General features: G+C 38.7%; 1 protein-coding gene across 2 annotated transcripts in view; it reads right to left on the reverse strand.

Annotated features, from left to right (window-relative positions):
* stard3nl.L (STARD3 N-terminal like L homeolog) overlaps positions 1–14,023 on the reverse strand; it is a 30,355-nt gene extending 16,332 nt beyond the window's left edge. For both annotated transcript variants that reach the window (XM_018267599.2, XM_018267598.2), the window contains exons 1-3: positions 13,873–14,023; positions 3,657–3,961; positions 1,459–1,536 (exon numbers count right to left, since the gene is read on the reverse strand). In XM_018267599.2, coding sequence (XP_018123088.1) covers positions 1,459–1,536; positions 3,657–3,881 — 303 coding nt within the window. In that variant the 5' untranslated portion in view covers positions 3,882–3,961; positions 13,873–14,023. The remainder of the gene's footprint in view (positions 1–1,458; positions 1,537–3,656; positions 3,962–13,872) is intronic.
* Between the last annotated feature and the right edge of the window lie 8,220 nt (positions 14,024–22,243).

Raw genomic sequence — 22,243 nt, forward strand, 5'->3', positions numbered from 1 at the left:
CAAATGCTCCGAAAATAAGCACTGAGGGGGAGGGTGCTTTTGCTCTTGTCACAGAATGCCAGGCACTTACACCTCCAGGGTCATAAATTATTATTTAATTATTAAAAGGACGAAGACACCAGTCTCTAGATTATTTATCAAAAAAAATTCCCAAATTTTTTAAAATGTGAATTATATCTTACACTTTATACGTGTCCATAATTTAACCATAATGGTATAAAATGTGCATTCTTAAGCTACAATTAATGTCACATACCCTGGGATATTTAAAGGAAAACTATACCCCCCAAACAATGTAGGTCTCTATTAAAAGATACTCAGTAAAACAGCTCATGTGTAAAACCCTTCTTCATGTAAATGAACCATTATCATAATAATATACTTTTTTAGTAGTATGTGCCATTGGGTAATCATAAATAGAAAATTGCCATTTAAAAAAATAAGGGCCGCCCCTCAAGATCGTAAGATTCACTGTGCACACATACAAACCACATGTAAGGTCACATGAGCCAATTAACAGACAGAGTTCTGCCTTTTGCTTCCTCACTTCTTCCTGTTACAGTTAGTGTTGTAGTATTTCTGGTCAGGTGATCTCTGAAGCAGCACAGATAGAGTCACGAAATGGTGGTTCAAGGCAAGAGATGTAAAAGGGCAATATTTATGTAAATATATATTCCAGTTTGGTAAGATTCTTTAATATGTCATTCAATTTGATATAAACTATCCGTTGCTTAAGTATTCATTTTGGGGGTATAGTTTTCCTTTAAGTTCAAACACATGATGAGAACAAACTGTGGGTAATGCCTTTAATATTTCACAGAATTCTGGCACAAAAACTTGTCTGTACATAAGGGTAATAGCAACTGGGACTACAACCAGCCTAGCATTTTTTTTCTCCTGAACAATTTTAGCTCAGTGGGTGGCCAGCAAAGAAATAAGAATTGTCCTTCCATTAACTTGTTAGGTTGACTTTTGCTCTGGAAATGTTCACTGCAGTTTAAAAAATATACTCTACAGGACAGACATAATTTGAATACATTTCAGCAAAATGCAGACACATTGAACCAGATTCAATTTCATGAGGAAAACTTATATCAGGAGATGTGCAACTGTATCCAACTTAATAGATATTTTCCATGCAAGGACATCTAACATAGTGCCAGATACTATTTGATGGGACAAACTCTATGTCTGTTGGAACATATGGAATTTCATTAGGAGATTGGGAGGTATTCCCCATTAAATTGAAATTGGCCCAAAATCTCTGTTATGGTTCTGCCCAAGAAATCATACTAGAGAACAATTGAATAAGTTGCCCTTGATTAAAAATATTGTAAGTATTAACGGGAAGCAAAGTGGAATTTGTTATTATTGTAAATGACAGTATGTATTAGATGGCATACCATACATTGAAACTGTTTTACATATTCTGAGACTGCCGTACAACTTTGTACTTACAAAAATGTCAAAGAATGAATAATAGTAGTCATAGTTTAAAACTTCCTTTTGCAAAGCATCCAAAATACTTCCATGTACCTGTAAAAACAGAAGTAATTGCTGCATGAACAGAGCATTTAATTTTAAATAAGGATACAAGATCATGAGACAAAAAAGCTGCAGCCATTACATATCAATTTAGTGCAAGCATTTCACCCTAGCTTCCATCCACACTTTCATGAAATTAAGCAATTCATCTGCTATTGCCGCACTGAGAGGCTAGCCACATGTTTCTTGTCACACCTAACAGGGCTCCTATTATTTTTTAAATCTAATTACCAGGAAACAAGAGTGGCCTTACTATTTAAATGAATTCACTGGGGGCATGGTTAGTCAACCAGGGTTGAAAATGGTTTTCTCAAACGTAAAATAAGTCTATGCTAGCATATGTATTTCCTGATAAAATGGACAACATGTATAGAAAGTGTTACATGAATCAAAATATATATTTTAGACCAATTAACGAATCATCAAGCACTAAAATGTAATGTACTCCTTTAGTTACCTGGACTGCAATTTATAATAGAGGTATCAGATCTGGAAACTTGTTATGCAGAAAGCTCTGAATTATGGGAAGGCTGTATCCCATAGACTCAATATTTAGCATATAAATAATTTTAAAATTGATTTCCATTTTCTCTGTAATAATTAAACAGTACCTTGTACTTGAGGGTCAATGAAACCATATAAATTCTATTGGGTTTATTTTTTTTTTAAGCATTTTTTAGCAGAGGTGAAGTATGGTCATCCAAATTACAGAAAACCCCTTTTCCGGGAAGCAGCAGGTCCCAAGCATACTGCATAACAGGTCTTATACCTGTATTTACATACTACCTGGTTGTATAAACGCTAGTACAGAACAAATCTGTATTGATTTCTACTAAACATGCGTATTTCAGAGTAGGATAACTATATAATCGCTTCTCTAATGAGACAAAAAAAATAAGTGGTGTGAAGACTACTTGTTTTTATTTCTCTCAGCCCTGGGAGAACTAGGTGAGATTAGTAACAGTCACAAAAAAGGGACAACCCTCTTTTATGCCCTTACCAAATATCCTAAATTACTAGTATTTGCTAAGTACACTTTATGACCTTTAAATCTATTCACCAAAATCAGGGACTGGGGTTCATCCACAAATAGATGTCAATCCTGCTACTAAAGCTACACTTTTTACTAAAGTGCCTGTGCATGACTTATTCATAAAAATTCAAGTGTTTTCACAATCATCTAAAATTTTTATAGTAATTCTGCTTTATGACTATAACAAAGTGACATGTGCAATTAAAAACTGAACCGGTCATTATGTTATAAAAAGAAAAATATGTGAAAGCACCAGTATAGTGATAAGTGCAATCAAGTGTTACTCAATTTTAAAACTGAGATGCCAGTTGTAAGCACAGTGATTAAAGTGATCCAGTGCAACTGTATATTATTCAACGTAAAAACTTAGATACCAGTATGGGACCTGTTATCCAGATTGTTAGGGACCTGGGATTTTCCGGATAATGGATCTTTCCATAATTTGGATCTTCATATCTTAAGTCTACTAGAAAATCATGTAAACATTTAATAAACCCAATAGGCTGGTTCTGATTCCAATAAGGAGTAATTATATCTTGGTTTGAATCAAGTACAATGTAGTTTTATTATTACAGAGAAAAATAAAATAATGTTTAAAAATATGGATTATTTTATTATAATGGAGTCTATTGGAGACAGCCTTTCCATAATTCTGAGCTTTCTGGGTAATTGGTTTCAGGATAACGGATCCCATACCGGTACCAGTTAATAAGTACATCAATTCAATTTATCAAATGATTAAAATATTGCATTGCGGAAAAAGAAAATATAGTAGGGTGGAAATATCCCAAATAATTTATGAAGCTATGAAGTCCCTGGGTATTCCACCATCTAGGAGAAGGCAGTAACCTAGGGGCTGCGGTCTCAACAATTACAACAGGAAACAGGAAAATAGATGTAAGAAAATGGTTTAGAGAGAAAGAAGTTCTATTGCTCAAGTTGATTATCTATATAAAAGAGAAACAGAATTTGGCCACCCAAACAACACGTGGTTGTAATCAATAGCACCAAAAGAGAAAAATAGAGGGAGAACCCCACTACTGTCCTGACACTAGGTATTCAGGGTTGATTTACATACATTTAATTCTATAATCCACAGCAAAGTGATAAACAGGAAGTCAAAGGTCGCAAAAAGGCAGAAAGTTCTTCGAACATCTGAGATTCCTTTTTTTCCTGAGCCCTCTAAAGATTCAAGTCTTGATACAAGCTCTGTACTGTTGATTGACTGGACTTCGTGTACAGAACTGTGAGAGCTCAGAAGACTGTTAGGCATGTACTCCGCCTCATCTCTGTAACGATTCATCTTGAGATAAATTGGAGGGCCTTTCTTTCTCCTTCATACAGTATATCACTTTAGGATATTTCCATAAAGTAACAGCATGTCTGTAAAGAAATTCAACAAACAAACAAATGAATGTGTCTTATATAAATGAGTTTGTCATATACATTTATATGTGTATATGTCAGTGACAGCTTAGCTAGATTTATTACAAAATTACAAAAATATTATAAAATGTAACATAGTAACAATACATAAGGTTGAAAAAAAGGCCATGTTAAACTTCGTAGGGGTTATTTTTTTGACATGCAAATTCGGGAGCGGCAGAGGACACAGGCCAACACCGTCCTTACTGCCTGCTCTATGGCAAAGCAAGACACCTCATATTCTGTCCCCATATAGAGGACAACACACATCTGAGCTTACGTTCTGGGAGCATCTGACGAAATATAGTAGTGTCTGCGTTTTTGACTGAGATGCACCATGCAGCAGTATGAGCACAAAAGGAACCTTGTACTTAACATGCTTTTGTTCAAGCTTTTTGTTCTGTGCTCTTGTGTTATTTTTGTGCTGACTGAACAGATTGCAAATGAGGGGGGAATTTGTATGCAAACATCAACAACACTGTGTGATGCCCATATGACTGCAATATGATGTGTGCAAAATCTTCCTGAATGCATGATTTCCTTCATCTAGAAAATGTGTTTGATTTTAAGAAATTATGGCGGTACAGCTATGTGATCTATTATTTTTGAGGACATGAGGTTTTTTGAATTTGAGCTGCATGCTGAGGATCAATTGCAAACTCACTCAACAGTTATGTCCCATGTGGCCCCCTTCAAGTCGCAGACTAACTCAGAGTTAGAGAGCTGAAAAGCAGGAAGTTGGGTTCTACCTATTACATTAGACATCAGCTCAGTCCAGCCTTTATACATAAATTTTTAGCTAACATACATTTTTATTTATCTATTTACCCAGTTTTTATTTTGACACTAAATTGTTCCTTTAAATCTACTAAAAACATGTATACATTAATTGTTCTGACACCATCATGGCTTTTAGGAGCTTCGATACAATTATGTACTGTACAATGTGCTGTCTTATTATTTCAGAGAAAAAGAGTAAATTAATTACTTAAAATAAACTTCCCATAATTGTGGGTTTTTAAATAACAGATTTTATTTTTGAAACTTTGGGCCTTTTCTTGAGCTAAAGTTTGCTACAATTAGGGATGGACCAAATCGATAATTTAAGGATTTAGTCAATACCAAAGACCCCACAGGATTCAGAAGAATCCTGAACCAAATCCAAACCCTAACTAGCACATGCAAGTTAAGCAAAAGCCATCAAACAATTTAAGCCACAAAAAAAGTAATCTTCCTGTCTAAAGACACTCATAATTCAAAAAAATTATGTGATATGGTTTGGATTCGATTCAGCCACATCCAAAAAAAATTTCAGATTCATTCCTAATATCTATTTGTCTATTTCTATTCTCAAAACTGCTGGTTCTGACCAAATTCGATTCCGAACTCGATTAAAGTTTTAATTTGAATTTCAAGATTTATCATTCTCTGGCCCTTTAAGAACTCGAATTCGACTATTCGCCACCTAAAACCTGGTGAATTACTGTATAAATCAATGGGAGAGGTCCAGGGATCAATTTGGTGATGTTTGTAGCCTTCCTGAGATTTGAATTTTTTTCTGAGAAAAAAACTCAAATAGAGTTTTTTAAATTCAAATCAAATTCGATTCGAGTTTTCGGGTCGTTTAAATTCATAAATTTTGACTATTCGAATATTGAATTTATGGGAGTTATGGGAAATTCGACCCTTCATAAATGTGCCTCGCTATGTCATTGAAAATGTAAAATTGTTGTACAGGTATGGGACCTGTTATCCAGAATGCTTGAGACCTGGGGATTTCCAGATAACGGATCTTTCTGTAATTTGGATCTTCATACCTTAAGTCTACTAGAAAATTATATAAACATGAAATAAACCCAATAGGTTGGTTCTGCCTTCTATAAGGATTAATTATATTTTAGTTTGGATCAAGTATAAGGTACTGTTTTATTATTACAGAGAAAAAAGGAAATCATTTAAAAAAAATTGGATTATTTGGATAAAATGGAGTCTATGGGAGACAGCCATTCTGTAATTTGGATCATTCAGGATAATGGGTTTCCAGATAACAGTTCCCATATATATATATATATTAATGTATATTGGAAAATTGCTGAGAATTTTTTTTATGCAAAAAAACCCATAAACCTGTTTCGGTGTGCATCCGTTCCTTGTTGATCTAAGGCAGTGCTGTCCAACTGGCGGCCTGCGACCCCCCTTGTGTGACCCCCACATGAAAGTCTGCCTGCTGTGTCTGCTTACCATGTATAATCTTTAAAACGTACCACTTCAGAGATTAACTGGCCCCCTGGATTTACACCTCAAACTCAGACTATAAACTCCTGTGCTTTTCACACCTTTAATCCCCCTGTATTGCTCACACCTATGACACCTCTATTGTTCACACCCCTAAAGCCCTATACTGTTCACATCTTGCCTGTCCTATGCTCCTTGTGTGTGCCATACTCTGCCTGTCCCATGCTCCTTGTGTGTGCCATACTCTGCTTGCCCTGTGCTCCCTGTGTGTGCCATACTCTACCTGCCCCATGATCCCTGTGTGCCATATTCTGCCTGCCCTATGCTCTCTGGGTGTGCCATACTCTGCCTTCCCTGTGTCTCCCTGTGTGTCATACTCTGCCTGCGTGTACCCTGCTCTGCCTGTGGAACATAAGCTTTGTATTTGTTCTGGGTTTTTTTAGCATTTGAAAACTGTTGTTAGGGGGGTGCTGTGTTATACACAGGGAAGGATGAGGCATATGGATTTAAGGGAACGTCTTAATATGACAACCTTTTTTCACATATGAGTGAAAAGTGATATACCTGCAGTGAGCACCAACCATTTGGTTTTTTGGTGTGCTACCCCCATTAATGATCTTGTTGTAAATTGGGTGTGGTTTAAAAACAGGAAGTGGTCAACGCTGGCTTCCATTATCGGCTCTCCACCATGTAGGCCAGCAAAATTCCATCTCTCTGTACCACAGAAGTTGTACAGCACTGATCTTGGGTGTCTGACTCAGCTGTCAATGCCTGTTATTTTACATAGTAACATAAGCTTTAAATCAATTACTTTCTCCAGGAGACCATTTACCCACATATAATGCAGATATATAGCAGTTGCCATCTTTTCTATTCCATTAGTATGATTGCCTTGCACTATGGCTGAGTTAGTCGGACACTACAGCAGCTCGCAAGTGTTTTCATAATTTTACACAATTTAACACTGTGAAGGAAATTACAGCTGCACATTATGCACAGGAACTATTAATCATAATGTTTGGGATGTTTTCCGAATAAGGGGCTTCCTCTGGCATTTGTAGCACCCTACATTGGGCATCCTAAGAAAAATGTAAATAAACAAATAGAATTGTTTTGCCATCTACACAAATTTATTCCAACTAAGTTACCATCAAATACAGGTATGGGGGTATGGGGTCCCTTTTCCAGAATTTCAATTAGGCTACCTCCCACAGAGAACATTTTAAGAAAATAATTATAATGTATTGCTAAATTATTTTCTTTTTTCCTGCAGTAATAAAACAGTGCATTGTACTTGATTCTAACAAATGTGCATGGATCCATATTGATAGCAAAACAATCCTGCTGGGTTTATCTAATATTTAATATTTGATTATTTTTTAGCAGACTTAAGACATGTTGATTCCAATTACAGACCAATGCCTTATCCAGAATAATCTAGGCCCCAAGCATTCCAGAAAATTGATTCTGTCGAAATGGCGCAGCCATATTTTGGAAATGTTCTAAATAAAAGATTTCCTTATAGTAGAGTCCTAACTTAGTCCTAAGGTTTAAGGACTTCAGCTGGTCATATGGGAGGTGCCAGTTTACTGGCATGTGTATGGGGGCCTGTCTGACAATTATCTGGTTGAATATTGGCCAGATATCTATGAAGCATGTTTGAAAATTGGCACATTGAAACAATCTTTACCTCAAGGGTTCCCATAGCTCCACGGTATGACTGGCCAAGGGACCACTATTGTCATCTTTCAACCTAAAAAATGACCGTGGAATAGGCTGGGATACCAATATAGCAACACGCTGAAATTCACAAAACAGGTAAGGCAGCTTGCAGATCAATAATGATCTGCAGATTAGTGGAGGCCATCAAGGCACAGTTTTTTAGTATGGGCGCCAAGAAGAAATCTTATTAAGGGACCGGTGTTGTGGAGGTTAGTAACAATATTATTGTCTCTTACCAGTGAGGGTATTATATAACCAACGTTAGCATGGCCACAGGTGTAGTAGGACGGCTGGAATTCAAAAAGTGTTGGGCACTGATGAAACCTCTGCTGACTACAAGGATGTGGAATCCAGGGCTCATTGGCAGCATGATAGAAGGTGGCATAGAAGATTCGCCTGTTCATACTTTTAGGGCCACGCCACTGTCAGGACCAGGGAGTAGGGACTTAAGAGGAAGCAGGAAATGGGGAAAAGACAGTCCTATGTAGAGGCACTGGTTGATGAAACCTCTGCTGGCTACAAGGACATGGAATCCAGGGCTCATTGGCAGCATGATAGAAGGTGGCATAGAAGATTGGCCTGTTCATACTTTTAGGGCCACACCACTGTCAGGACCAGGGAGTAGGGACTTAAGAAGAAGCAGGTACTGGGAAAAAGACAGTCCTATGTAGAGGGTTAAGCAAACCCATGGTAACAGTTCAGGCAACGGTTAGGGAAGGCAATCAGGTCAATGAACAAAGAACAAAGTCAGACATCACTTCACTGTGTCTATATAGGCATATACTTACAAACTTTATCCTAATATTTCTTTCTTTGGTTACTGCTGACCAGGGTTGCTGCCTGACCAGTAAATATGATATCCAATGTTATTATGAGCATAATAGGTGTGATAGTGGAAATAGGAAAGATTGTATTTATTTCCAGTAAAGAAAGCAATCTTAACTATTTAAGTCTCAATAACTACCCTTGTTAGCTCACTGAAGTTTTCATCCTCATCCTCATCAGTCATTTACCACCAGCAAGTTACATCAAGTTTTACATTAATTTATAACAAATGGGGTCTTACAATATATTAAAGGGGAACTCCACAAAAACATAACTTAAGCTTTTTGAAAAGTAAACATAATTTCAAGCAACTTTGCAATATACATCAACTAAAAAATATGCAGACTTTTCACATGATTTTTAATGGTTTGGAACAGGTACCTAAGCCTAGCCCCCTGCTGATCTGACTACTTTGCTGAGCTGGCTGACTACTGTTACTTTGTATCAACACCCATCTGTCCTCAGCCTGCATCCTCCAAACCTCCAAACCCCACAATTCCCTTCACACATCAATAAGGAACAGAACATCAATGCAATGCAATGCATTGTGGGATATGTAGTTCCTGCATGCTGTCTGTAAGCTATGGAGAAGTTGTTACAATTTGTATCATCAGTGTTTTAGTCCCTCCTTCCCTGCCAGGATTTAAAATGATGCACAAAGAGAAGAACTGTTAAACAGCTGGATTTCAGCATAGAAAATGTATTCATAGTTTTTGAAGAAACAGGTAACTGCAATGAATATATTAGGGGTCTCTGTGTTATGTGAGCCTCTCTATTTGGTTTGGAAGCCGGAGTTCCCCTTTAACAAACGGGGTTACAGAATAAGAATAGGATCAGAGGGCCCTGCTCACAATCATTGGTTTATGCAAAGTTGCCAGTTGCCTAGGCCAGAAAAGAAAGTATCAAATTTCAGCTACTCATAGTAATAAAAAACATTCCCTGGAATATGTTGGCCACTGGACTCATGATTAAATACCTCAGCTGACATTTGCTGGTGGTGTAGCTTGGCCCATTAAAAGTATTTTAAGGTCAGCCACTAGTATTGTGTTTTTTTAAGATACAGACTGTACTCAAAATGCCTTTTAACAATTAAAGAGGTAAAGTACTTAACATGAACAATATTTCCAAATACCATTCACCTCTTCCAGAAAATATGAGAGATAACATTCTTTGAATAAAAAAACAGGGAAATGACAATCTTTTAACTTAACATCACATGGCTTTAATCATTTTCATGACAAATTCACCTCTGCGTTAACAAATCTACACTCCTGACATGACTAATGTCAAATGTAGAACATTTGACCTGCACTTCCCCAGCGAGTACAATGGTCTTGGTTAGTGTCAACATGTTTTGGTTCTCTTATGAAACTAATACCAATAAGAGAAGAATAATTCTTGAACATGGTAGATCTAATTGAAATAAAGTTCCCTTCTAGAAATAATAGTGAAGAGAATAGGGCTAGAGCATTAAGTACAGGGTTACAGCTCACACCTGCTGAAAGGTGGGTTAATAAGAGGATACCAAGATGTTGCCTACAGTCTGCCCATGTACTGCCCTTGGCTGGCAGATATTGCAATTTGCACTTGTTTTTTGGGGGGCTTGCAACATGTGATAGAAAGGACAAAGCACAGTTGCAAAAATACTCAACCTGTAGGCAATGTTTCCTCTATTTTTTTTTTGTTCATGCACACTCAGAAATATAGTATTTGCACACAGTGCACACAAAAAAATAGTTATCCTATACTTCAGCAATCACTGTAAGTGGTATCTACATGTAGGGTCAGAATGAAACACTTTGCACTTACAGGTAAAGAATTGCATTTGGGGAGCAAGATACACATAGGCTAGGGGCAAGGTGAAAACTACAAAAGATAGGCACACTTTGAACTTGCCTCCTTTAATGAAAAAAATACCAGCCTATATTTTTTCTTTTTTCCCTATAAATAACATTAGTCAACGTCAAAGTAAATTTTATTGTCATCTCAGCAGTATATGAATACACAGTGAGATGAGACGACGTGGCTCCAGCTAGTAAAGATATTAGAATGTCTCTGAAGAAGTCCAGGTGTGTAAAGTACAGAAGTGTAAAACAAAAGTTCAGTTCACAGTTCAGGTGTGTCTGGAATGTAGTGGGAGGGCAGGCAGTGAGTTGAGGAGTCTGATCACTTGTGGAAAAAAGCTTTTGTGCAGCCTGGTTGATCGGGCTTTAATGCTGCGAAAGCATCTGCCGGATGGGAGCAGCGTGAACAGTGTGAGGGGTGCATGGAGTCCAGTGCAATGCAGGAGGCCTTTCTTAAACAGCGCTTGTGGAAGATGTCCTGCCAACTGCTCTGACAGTCCGCTGTAGACTTTTCCGGTCAGCAGCGCTGGCACTACTGTACCAGACGGAGATGGTGCCCCTGTAGAACACTGTGAGGGTGGAAGGCGGAAGGCTGGCCCGTTTCAGTCATCTCAGGAAGTAAAGACACTGCTGAGCCTTTTTGATGATGGAGGTGGTCTTGGTGGTCCAGGTGAGGTCATCTGAGATGTGGACTCAGATGTGGACTCCCAGAAATTTGATGTTCTTTAGTGTCTCTACGTTGGAGCCGTTGATGTTGAGTGGTGTGTGAGCAGGGCGAGTTCTCCTGAAGTCGACAATCATCTCTTTCATTTTATCCTCATTCAGTGACAGGTTTTCTCTGTACACCGATTCTTCATCGTGTCATCGGCGAACTTGATGATGGTGGTTTGAACATTAGCATCTAGCATCATTTTTACCACCAGGTGGCAACCCTACCTGAGAGTGTGTTTTGTGGGCAAGACATGGCAATACCATTTATTTACAAAAATTATATTCATATCTGACACATATTTGGTACAGCTTTCTGTAGATTCTGGCAAATGCCAGAAGGGCTGCTGTCAGATGCCATAGACAGTAACGTTTTAGGGAGCCTGTGTGGCGATGTTTGGGCCTAAATATACTAAAAAATGCCAAGGCCCTTTTTTGAAACTCTATTTCATTCTTATTTGTAAATCACCAAACTTACAACTTCTTGAGACGCGGGTTTGAGCACAACTAAAGACCTGACACTGGTGTCAATCCCTAGGGGGTAATTTACAAACAATGGCCAAATTTGCTCCTGGGCTGTAACCCATGGCAACCAATGAGAAGATTGCTTTCAGTGCTTAGGGTAAGGACACACGAGGAGATTCAGGGAGATTTTGTCGCCTGGCTACTAATCTCCTTGTCTTTTGAGCAACTATCTCCCTGAACTGCCTCAGCGTTTTTCCCCATAGGCTACAATGAAAAGTCGCCTGCGCTAATGCACACAGGGCGATGCGTTTTCAATAGTTGCCTGAAATTGCCTCACTGAGGCAACTTTGGGCAACTATTGAAAATGCATCACCGTGTGTGCATTAGCGCAGGCGACTTTTCATTGTAGCCTATGGGGAAAAACGCTGAGGCAGTTCAGGGAGATAGTCGCTCAAAAGACAAGGCGATTAGTAGCCAGGCGACAAAATCTCCCTGAATCTCCTCGTGTGTCCTTACCCTTAACCTGCAACTGGCTATGAGTTACTACCCAGGTGCAAATTTGCACACTCTTTACAATTAGCCATATATTTACTTGCCAAGCAGGTATATTTAAGTATGATTAAGGAAAGCAAAATTCTGAATAGTTGCTATGGGTTACTACTCAAGCGTAATATTTACACCTGTTTTTGTGTTCTACTTCTGCAGGCCAGACAGAACACTGTAGCCTGTAGATGCCTGTAGATACCCTGGCTTAAGTTTGCCATAGATGGAAAGATACCATCGAAGGATCAAAGATTTGGACGAATGTGTGTGTGGCATGTCCATGGTGATCGGTTATTCAGTCGATCGGACAGGTTAACAGACTTATATCGGCTACTGATAAAATCTCTGCATGTATTGCATGTATCTGATGATATCAATGGGAGATTGTCACTATAATTGTTGGACTTGACTTTCATACAAATTAATTTTTTGAATAATTAATGGCCAGAACAATGTGTGATTTGTTCTATTTTATTTTAATCTGAATGGTTAGTTGCTGATCGGAAGATTGGCACTGAAAATCATTCATCCAACACAGGCTATAATCTGTACTTCTATGGCCATCTTAAGTCATACTTAAAGAGCAGCAGTATCAAGCTCTATGGCCATCCTACTGTGTTACTATTAGGCTATTGGCAAATGGGTACTTTTCACAACTGGCTTTTATACGTTGGCACCTGTCATAAACGCTCTGCAATCCATTGTAGAAGAGCAAAGAGTTGTCTGAGCAGGGCAAGGTACAAAGTGCAAAAAATGAAGACAAACTTATGTTTCTGCACTTTAACCCTCGCCCCATTTTTGTAAATAGTCCCCAATGATATGCCAGGAATAACAGATCGGTAACCTTTCATATCTATGTTGCAAAGGTTTGTTCCTTATAAAGTATCTGGAACATCTTACTGGTGCTTGAATCATTTATAGCGGTATTTAAATCAGTACAATAGAGCAATGCACCATCCCCATCGAAACCTCTGATCAACAATATTCATTTCTTGTTAGAACTAATTATTGGATTGACATCATTATTAATTTCCATAGAAATACTTTTCTCCCTTTTGAAGAGCAAAGCATGCATTCGACATTACTGATCAAATCTCAATGTAAAACAGATTAATCAAATTGCAGGGAGGGGTGAGCAATAGTGATCTGTGTAATCTCTTAAATGCACAGGATTTGCCATAGAGCACAAAACTATTGATAAGAGATTGATAATAAATATTTCAGGCTAAAGACCTACACATTACATCAAGAAAATATGCGCAACCAATCCATACATCTGTTGAAAGAGAAACTTCATTTCCATAGACATTCCTCTAGCCTTGCTTTTGTTTACAGCTGCACATCTGTGCAATTGCTGCCAGCTGATTCCAGCTCTGTCCAGCTGCCTCTCCCTTCTACGGCTCTCGTTGTTTCCTAATACAAGCGGCCTTCTATCAGACCAAGCCGAGAAAGAAGATGCTGCCCACAATCTGCTATTTATGCAGCAGTGCCCGCAATTCTCTCATCTCCTCCCTAAGCCCCCATTACCTGTTCTTGCAGCTGTGTCTCTGAGACAGAGCATGTCTCCACAGTCTCCCCCCGAGGCTGCAGAGTTCCGCCTGAGGATTACTGAACGTGAGGCTGGACAGTTGACGCTACTGTGCTGGAGCGGGGGAGAAGGGGCGGGGAATCACATGAGCAATGCCTTCATAAAGCTGTACAGCAACAACACTACGTCTAGGAGCGATTTATGTTGCCTGCCTGCACCACCCAGTGTAATTTCCCGTAAGAAACATGACCAGAAATATCTTGTTTTTATTAAAATGCACGGTTCATAAACTCACTGATTCTGAAATAGAAACCGAAAGTAAATGATTTTTTTAGGAGGCAGTAAAGTGACACTTGCAGTTGCAGCTTTTTCCTCACAGCAAAGTGTCAGTTATCAAACAGCAGCCATATTAAAATAGGAACAATCTAGTCACAGTTTTAAAATAATATAAATTGCTACGTCTTAAGGTTTCTCATTATAACTTCATCTGTGTGACTGCATGAGTTTTTCATGGTTTTTTTGTTTGTTTTTTTGTGGCTGAATTGTACATGCACACTTCCCAGTAATGGGAGTAAAAAAATACTGCTTGTACAGAACTAACCTGACATGCCACAGTTTTTTTTCCATAAGTGCATGTTGCCATGTAAGAAGTCAGAAATAGTTAACAGCTACCTCTGCCCTGCAAAATCTATTTACCTGAACCTGAGGTAAGCTCCAGAAAAACTAAGCTGCCACTAGGTAGCAAGCCTAACTACCATCTGTAGTATCCCCTTGATGTTACTAAGGCCAAAGAGTTTTTTTTTTTTTGTTCTATTTTTCACTGAATGAAGTATCAGATCTGTTAAGACATTGATGATGCAGGAAGTTGGCGGAAGTACCAACATGGACTAGATATAGGGAAGTTTAATTGATTCTATTGGCTGATTCACTATAATGGGTTTAACATTTTTGTACATTTGGAAATCCCCCCACTTAGCTTTTGAATATTCACCCAGTGATTTCCTTCCATGTGGCTTTCAACCCCTACTGGCTGCTCTCCAATCCAAGAAAACTAAGGGAAATGTTTCAAAAATGTCCACCATAACCTGAGAAACTCTCACAGACAAAGCACATGTCCATGTTGATAATTGGCACTGGAATATGCTGAAGGTGCAGACATAATTTCCAGTGTAACCAAGGGAAATTTACTTAGAGGTAGACAGTTCTGCAGGTCTAATTACAGATCTAGCTCAGTTGGTACCACCAAAGGGGATAGCAGAGATTCCATCCACCTGTGATCTTCACCATCCCTGCCAATATACCAGCAGAACAGCTTGGATTTAGAGCAAACTTCCCCCACCCCCATAGAAATGCTGTGCCTAGATACTACCCTATGCAGCAGTGAGCCAGGAGATAGTGTCATATTATGAAAACCCTCACTCCCAGGCTCTGTTTGTTTGGTAGCACATAACCTGCACTAACTGAACACAGCAAAACTCCATCCTAACACCATCTGCTTCAATGTCAATACCAAATCTTTTCCAACACAGTGAACCCCTGGATAGTCACCCCACTAACTCAACCCTACTGTCCACATCAGTATTAGTATGTGAGGGCTTGTGGTGTACTAAAGATGTAATGCAGAAGCTAGTTACTGGTTAGGTCTTACAAGATGTACTTAAGCCACTAATGGAAGGTTGCCTCCTGCAGAAGACACTCCACCTGGGCTTTTCCTCAGATGGAAACCACGTTTTATGGGGTAAACATATCGCTTCATTAGGACTTCACCTGACGAAGGTGTTTACCCCCGAAACTTTGTTTCCATTCGGTATGGTAATAAAACAGCAGTTAATCTTGGTGAGTGCTGGGCCCTCTTTATCTACATGAAATACATTGATTGACATGGTCATATGTCTGGTACAGCAATTTATATACACAGGGTGTGCTTACAATTCCAAAACTTTTTCACTTCTCTGACATTTGGATTTGGAGAGCATGTCAAATTGGGGTTCCTGCTGAATGAGCAGCTCTAGAGCATTACAGCTGCCCACTTGTGTAATAGTTCAGTGACGTCATGTTAGTAAGTAAGCAACTGAACCCCTGGATAATAGTGATCATAATGTTATCTAATTTAATGTTTGATGCAAAAGCAACTTAACACTGGGGCAGTTTAGCTCCTTAAGGGCAGTACTTCACAGAATAAATTTGGGTATTATGTTATCTGCTAAAAAAACACAGAACAGGAGTGGTTGCCATTTAAAATTATATAAAATCATTAATGTTCTCAATTTATTGCCTTACGAATTAAATGTAGTACTGTTAAAGGGGTAGTTCACAAGTTAACTTTTATTATGTTATAAAATGGCCAATTCTAAACAACTTTTCAATTGGTCATTATTTTTAATTTTTTTATAGTTTTTGAATTATTTGTTTTTTTCTTTTGACCCTTTCCAGCTCTCAAACGAGGATCACTGACCTTATCTAAAAAATAAATGCTCTGTAAAGCTACAAATGTACTGTTATTACTGCTTTTTATTATTCATCTTAATTAGTAATTTGGACCCTAGCAACCAAATTTCTAAAACTGCAAACTGAAGAGCTGCTGAATAAAAAGCTAAATAACTCAAACCACAAATAATAAAAAATGAAATCCAACTGCAAATTGTCTCGTAATATCACTCTATGCATCATACTAAAAGTTAAGTCAAAGGTGAACAGTCCCTTTAAAGGAGAATTCAACCATTAACTAAAAAAACCCTACCCTATATAGACACCCTCCCTCCCTCCTCCCCCCCCCCCGGCGAAATGCCCCTAACTTTTTATTTACCCCCCCGGTGCAGATTCAGGGATCGCAGTTCATGGCAGCCATTTTCTGGGTCTTCAGTATTCTGTGACTGAGACAGGCAAAGTGGCGCATCCGCAGTTGGAGCAACTTCCCGGTTTGCAAAAACTGCGCATGCGCCGAAATGCGCCGAAATGGATGGAAATTACTGAATCACTGGAATAAGACACAAAGACCCGGAAGATGGGTGCCATGAACTGCGATCCCTGAATCTGCACCGAGGGGTCAGTAAACAGCTAGGGTCATTCCCTGGGGGGGCAGCTAGGCTGGGGGAGGAGGAAGGAGGGGGTCTACATAGGATAGGGGTTTTTTTTAGCTAACGGTTGAATTCTCCTTTAGTGTCCACCCTATGTGGCTTTATTCAGAAGCAGAAGAAGTTAATAGAAAAGAAGAGGAAGGCAATTAAAAGCTACAAGTCAGTGGGGACAAAAGCTGCGTTCAATGAATATACACACAACAATGTGAAACAGCAATCCAGAAGACAAAGATACAAAAGGAGCTCGGATTGCAGCAGAGGCTAAGACTAACCCCATGTACTGTATATTAATGTATATTAATAGTAAAAAGATGCAGGTTAAGAGTGTGGCTTCATAAAAGAACAAACAATTTAATCAGTGAATAGCATGTTTGAAATCTTTAAATTCTGCCACTCCAGTTGTTAAAAGGTTTATAGTAAGGGTGCAGCATCCATGTAATCACTTAGGATTCCTTCTCCTCCTCCTCTAATTTACTTTGGCTGTTGGCTACTGAGCATGCTCAGCTCAGATTACTAAACATACCCTCAAGTCAAGCAGGCAACGAACAGATGCCGGTTCCCATAGAAACTCTGCTCCAGCTGTCTGCTCCTATTTTTTCTCCCAACCTCCTTCCCTGAGCTCAGCTTAACTTTTATAGTACTCAATCCAAGCAGGGCTTTTTATAAAAATACATTATTCCTGTGTAAGCCTGCATTCTTGATTGTATGAACTTTACAGCACACATGTGCTGCTTGCAAATGTAAATGTCACAACTTATAAACATGGGAGGAGAATGTAGACTGTACAATTCCTTTAAATAATGGCAATAATGTGTTTATAAAGGAAAAGGCAAATGTGCTTAATCAGTTCTTTTCTTCGGTGCATAAGATTGAGTTTCAAGACCCACCCAATAGGGGCATGGATGGCTCATCTAAATCTATTCAGTGGTTGAAACATGAAGTGGTACAAAACTGTTTATTAAAGGAAAACTATACCCCCCAAACAATGTAGGTCTCTATAAAAAGATATTGCATAAAACAGCTCATATGTAAAATCCTGCTTCATGTAAATAAACCATTTTCATAATAATATACTTTTCTAGTAGTATGTGCCATTGGGTAATCATAAATAGAAAATTGCCATTTTAAAAAATAAGGGCCGCCCCCTGGGATCGTAGGATTCACTGTACTCACAAACAAACCATACATGTTAGGTCACAGGAGCCAATTAACACACAGAGTTGTGTCTTTTGCTTCCACACTTCTTCCTGTTACAGTTAGAGTTGTAGTATTTCTGGTCAGGTGATCTCTAAGACAGCACAGAGACCATCACGAAATGGTGGCTCAAGGCAAGAGATGTAAAAGGGCAATATTTACTTAAATATATATTCCAGTTTGGTAAGATTCTTTAATATGCCACTTAATATGATATGAACTATCTGTTGCTTAAGTGTTCATTTTGGTGGTATAGTTTTCCTTTAAAAATTTATGTGAACAAGGCACCAGGGCCAGATGGAATACACCCTCCAGGGTGTTTGATGGTGTGACCCATAAATGACTGCTTTCTAAACCAATGGCTGCACTAGGCAAAGCCTTAATGGAGAGGGTCCTTGGAGATCTTGTAGATAATAAACTTGGCAGTAGCAAGCATGTCAGCAACTGCAAGGGCGAACAAGATTTTGGCCTCTATTAAATGGGACATAGATTTGCAGGAGAAGAAGTCATTCCCACCTAGAATATGCTATGCACCTGTAATGCTAACTTGGGCTATCCAGACCACAAGTAGTTAAGTGTCCAGCTAGTGATAAGAGCATGGGTTACATTGCGACTCACACTTCAGGATCAAGGCCTTCGCTAAGTGAAAGATTCCCATAAAGGTGTAGTGAAACTACAACTCTCAGGCTACTGTATAGCAAAATAGGAATGATCGGACACCAGGAGGTTCTTATAGTAAAACAAAAAGGATGGTTTATTAGTCCAAGACAATGACCACAGGTTTAATTACATCATTTGAGGTATTAGATGTAACATCAAATGTTGGTAGAACAGGTAGATGACACAGCATGATGCATGTGCCTCCCATAAGGCATTGCAGTCAAAGAGTACATCAATTCCATCAGGCAGATATAATTTAACGTGTTCTGGATCCCACCCAGTGGAGTGGTCAGGGAGAAGGAGTCTAAGCCTGACACACTATCCACTGTGGTCCCTTCACTAAAGGCAATCAAGAAGCCTTGGGAAGCTACTCCCTGCTACAGATCCTTGATGGAGCACACAGCTGCTCTTTATATATAAGCTCTCTATCTCACTCTGCTAGAGAGTCTATTACAAAACTATCCTGTTTTAGCTAAACCTCCTTCACAAGGTTCCCTGGTCCCCGACTCAGTCACTACAGGTACAGGTCCCTTTAGGGCATATGGCTTTACTGGGCCTTGGTGTACCCAGGCTCAATGGGAACAACCAGTCGATCAGGACACCAGCAGCCAAAGAGGTAGATCCACCCTTTTCCTCACACTATACTGAAGTGTGGCAGGAAGTGGTCAACACTGGTTATGCAAAATATAAACTAAATACATGGGCTTTTGCCCAGCAACTAGGGAAAAGGAGGAAGGGTAGGGATTTAAAGCTATAGGAGCATAGCAAATCCTATAGGTCCCTACACACCTATGATTCCTAGTGCTCACATTTTTCAGCCTAACTTACTATGGTACTATGTAAGAGATGGGGCTGTCAATACATGGATGTATTGCTTGTGATTATAGCACATAATCATGTCCAATGAGAGCCACTGATGTATTTTTCTGCAAGTAGAGGTATGGGATCCATTATCCAGAAACCCTTTGTCCATAAAACTCTGAATTACAGAAAGGCTGTCTCCCATTAACTCCATTTTATAATAATTTTATAATAATCCAAATTTTTAAAAATGATTTATATTTCTGTAAAAATAAATCAGTACCTCAGTACTTTATCCAAACTAAGATGTAATTAATATTTATTGGGTGCAAAACCAGTCTATTGGGTTTATTTAATGTTTTTATGATTTTTCTGGCTTTTTTTCCCCTTTGGGAAGCAGTAAACAGGAATAAAAAAGTAATTACCTTTAGGAGTAATGGAGTAATGGAGTTACTCTATTATAGGTACCCAAGCAATAACAACAGAGAGGACCTGACCCAACTGGAGAAGACAGCAAAGACCCAGGGAAGTTTAACTGTCAGCGGGAAAATTTAGTTTTCAATAGTGTGTTTGCTTGTTTTCCAGGTAAAAGAAATTATGAAAAACTTCTGGAGTTAAGTATCAGAGAGAACAAAGTTTCCAGGTCAACGGATACGTGGGCCAGAAGGGAAGGGTAAGAGTGTGGTTCTTTTCAGCACTGAGTGAGTTGAGGTGCAAGCAGGAATATAATACACTCTTAGCAGATAACGTAAGCACTGCCAGCAAGGGTTATTTAGTCTTTTGCAAAATAAATGTGAGCACAGACAGCAGGGGTTAACTAGGCAGTCTTTTGCAGTACTACCAACTTCCAATAATATGAAAAATCAGGCAGACAAATGATAATCAGGCTGAAAAGGGAAAACTCACAAAACTTTGTCTAGGAAACAGAGCAGACCAGGAAGTAAAAATAAGAAAGAAACCAGGGAGGGCATAGCATCTCATTTGCATATACTCTTGATAGATTAATGTTGTGGACTGAATTGTTAACTATTGTTTAATAGATCTATGACCTCAGGATCCTCTTTATTTCTCCACAAAAATGGATGTGTTTTATGATTTGTTCTAGGTTGATAAATCAAGTTGTTATTTCTGGATTATGGCTAAGGTGAATAGGCAGAGGTTAGGCAGGCGTCTTATAGGGACTTAGAATTGGTGACTGGGGTAATCGGATCGGAAGGGGACCTCTGAGGGTGAAGGGGTTGGTTAATTGAACGATCCGTGGGTCTGATATTCTCTGGATACTTGTAACTAGGGTACATTTGAATTCTGAACGAACCTAAATGACTTAAGTCCTCGATTCTAGGATGGCAGCGGATGTGATTTACTTGGACTTTGCTAAAGCATTTTATACAGTGCCACACAGAAGGTTACTGGTTAAATCAAGGAATGTTGGTCTGGAATATAGTATTTGTACCTGGATAGAGAATTGGCTAAAAGACTACAAGAGTGGTGGTAAATGGAACATTTTCTAATTGGACCAGTGTGGTCAATGGAGTACCGCAGGGCTTTGTACTCGGTCCTTTGCTTTTCAACTTGTTTATTAATGACCTGGAGGTGGGCATTGAAAGTTCTGTTTCATGCAGTATGCTGCTACTTTGCAGATTGATTTGTCTAAGTTGGAAAACTGGGAAGCAAACTGGAAAATGAGGTTCAATGTTGATAAATGCAACATTTACCACTTTGGCAAAAATAATATAAATGCAAGTTATACACTAAATTGCAGTGTGTTTGGAGTTTCCTTAAATGAGAAGGATCTAGGGTTTTCTGTAGATAACAAGTTGTCTAATTCTGGGCAGTGTCATTCTGTGGCTACTAAAGCAAATAAAGTTCTGTCTTGCATAGAAAAGGGCATTAAGGGCATTATGCCTCTTTATAGTTCCCTAGTGAGGCCTCATCTGGAGGATATAAATGAGCTGGAGAGAGTGCAGAGATGTGCAACTAAACTGGTTAGAGGGATGGAAGACTTAAATTATGAGGGTAGACTGTCAAGGTCGGAGTTGTTTTCTCTGGAAAAAAGGCACTTACGAGGAGACATGGTTACACTTTACAAGTAGCTTGGATGATTTCTTGGACAGACATAATATCAAAGGCTATTGTGCGGCTGTAACTAAACTCTATAGTTAGTATAGATATGGGTATATAGAATTTATGTGAAGGTAGTGGTGGGGTGTGTGTATGGATGCTGGGTTTTCAATTGGAGGGGTTGAACTTGATGGACTTTGTTTTTATTCAACCCGATTAAATTATGTAACTATGTAAGCACAGTCTGGATTCGATGTGGTTTAGAGGGTTATCAACAAATCTCTTAAATTTTTGAAGTTTGGAGTTTGCCAGGTTTTGTATAAACCTAATGAGACATGAAATCGAAATCAGTGCAATAATCAGGATACATCTGAATAAATCACTAATTAGCTTTTGTATTTTATTGTAATCTGTGTTCATACCTTACATTATGCATATATGCTTGCTGGAATTTCAGGTCATAAGCCTATGGCATACCAACCCAGGCAGGCTTACCATCAAACATTTCATCTGTTATAACTTTTGAAAAATTCTTCCAGTTGGTCTTGTCTCCTAGTAAGATGTCATACAAGTATAA

This window comes from Xenopus laevis, chromosome 6L (assembly GCF_017654675.1).
Source record: "Xenopus laevis strain J_2021 chromosome 6L, Xenopus_laevis_v10.1, whole genome shotgun sequence".
Taxonomy (NCBI): Eukaryota; Metazoa; Chordata; class Amphibia; order Anura; family Pipidae; genus Xenopus; species Xenopus laevis.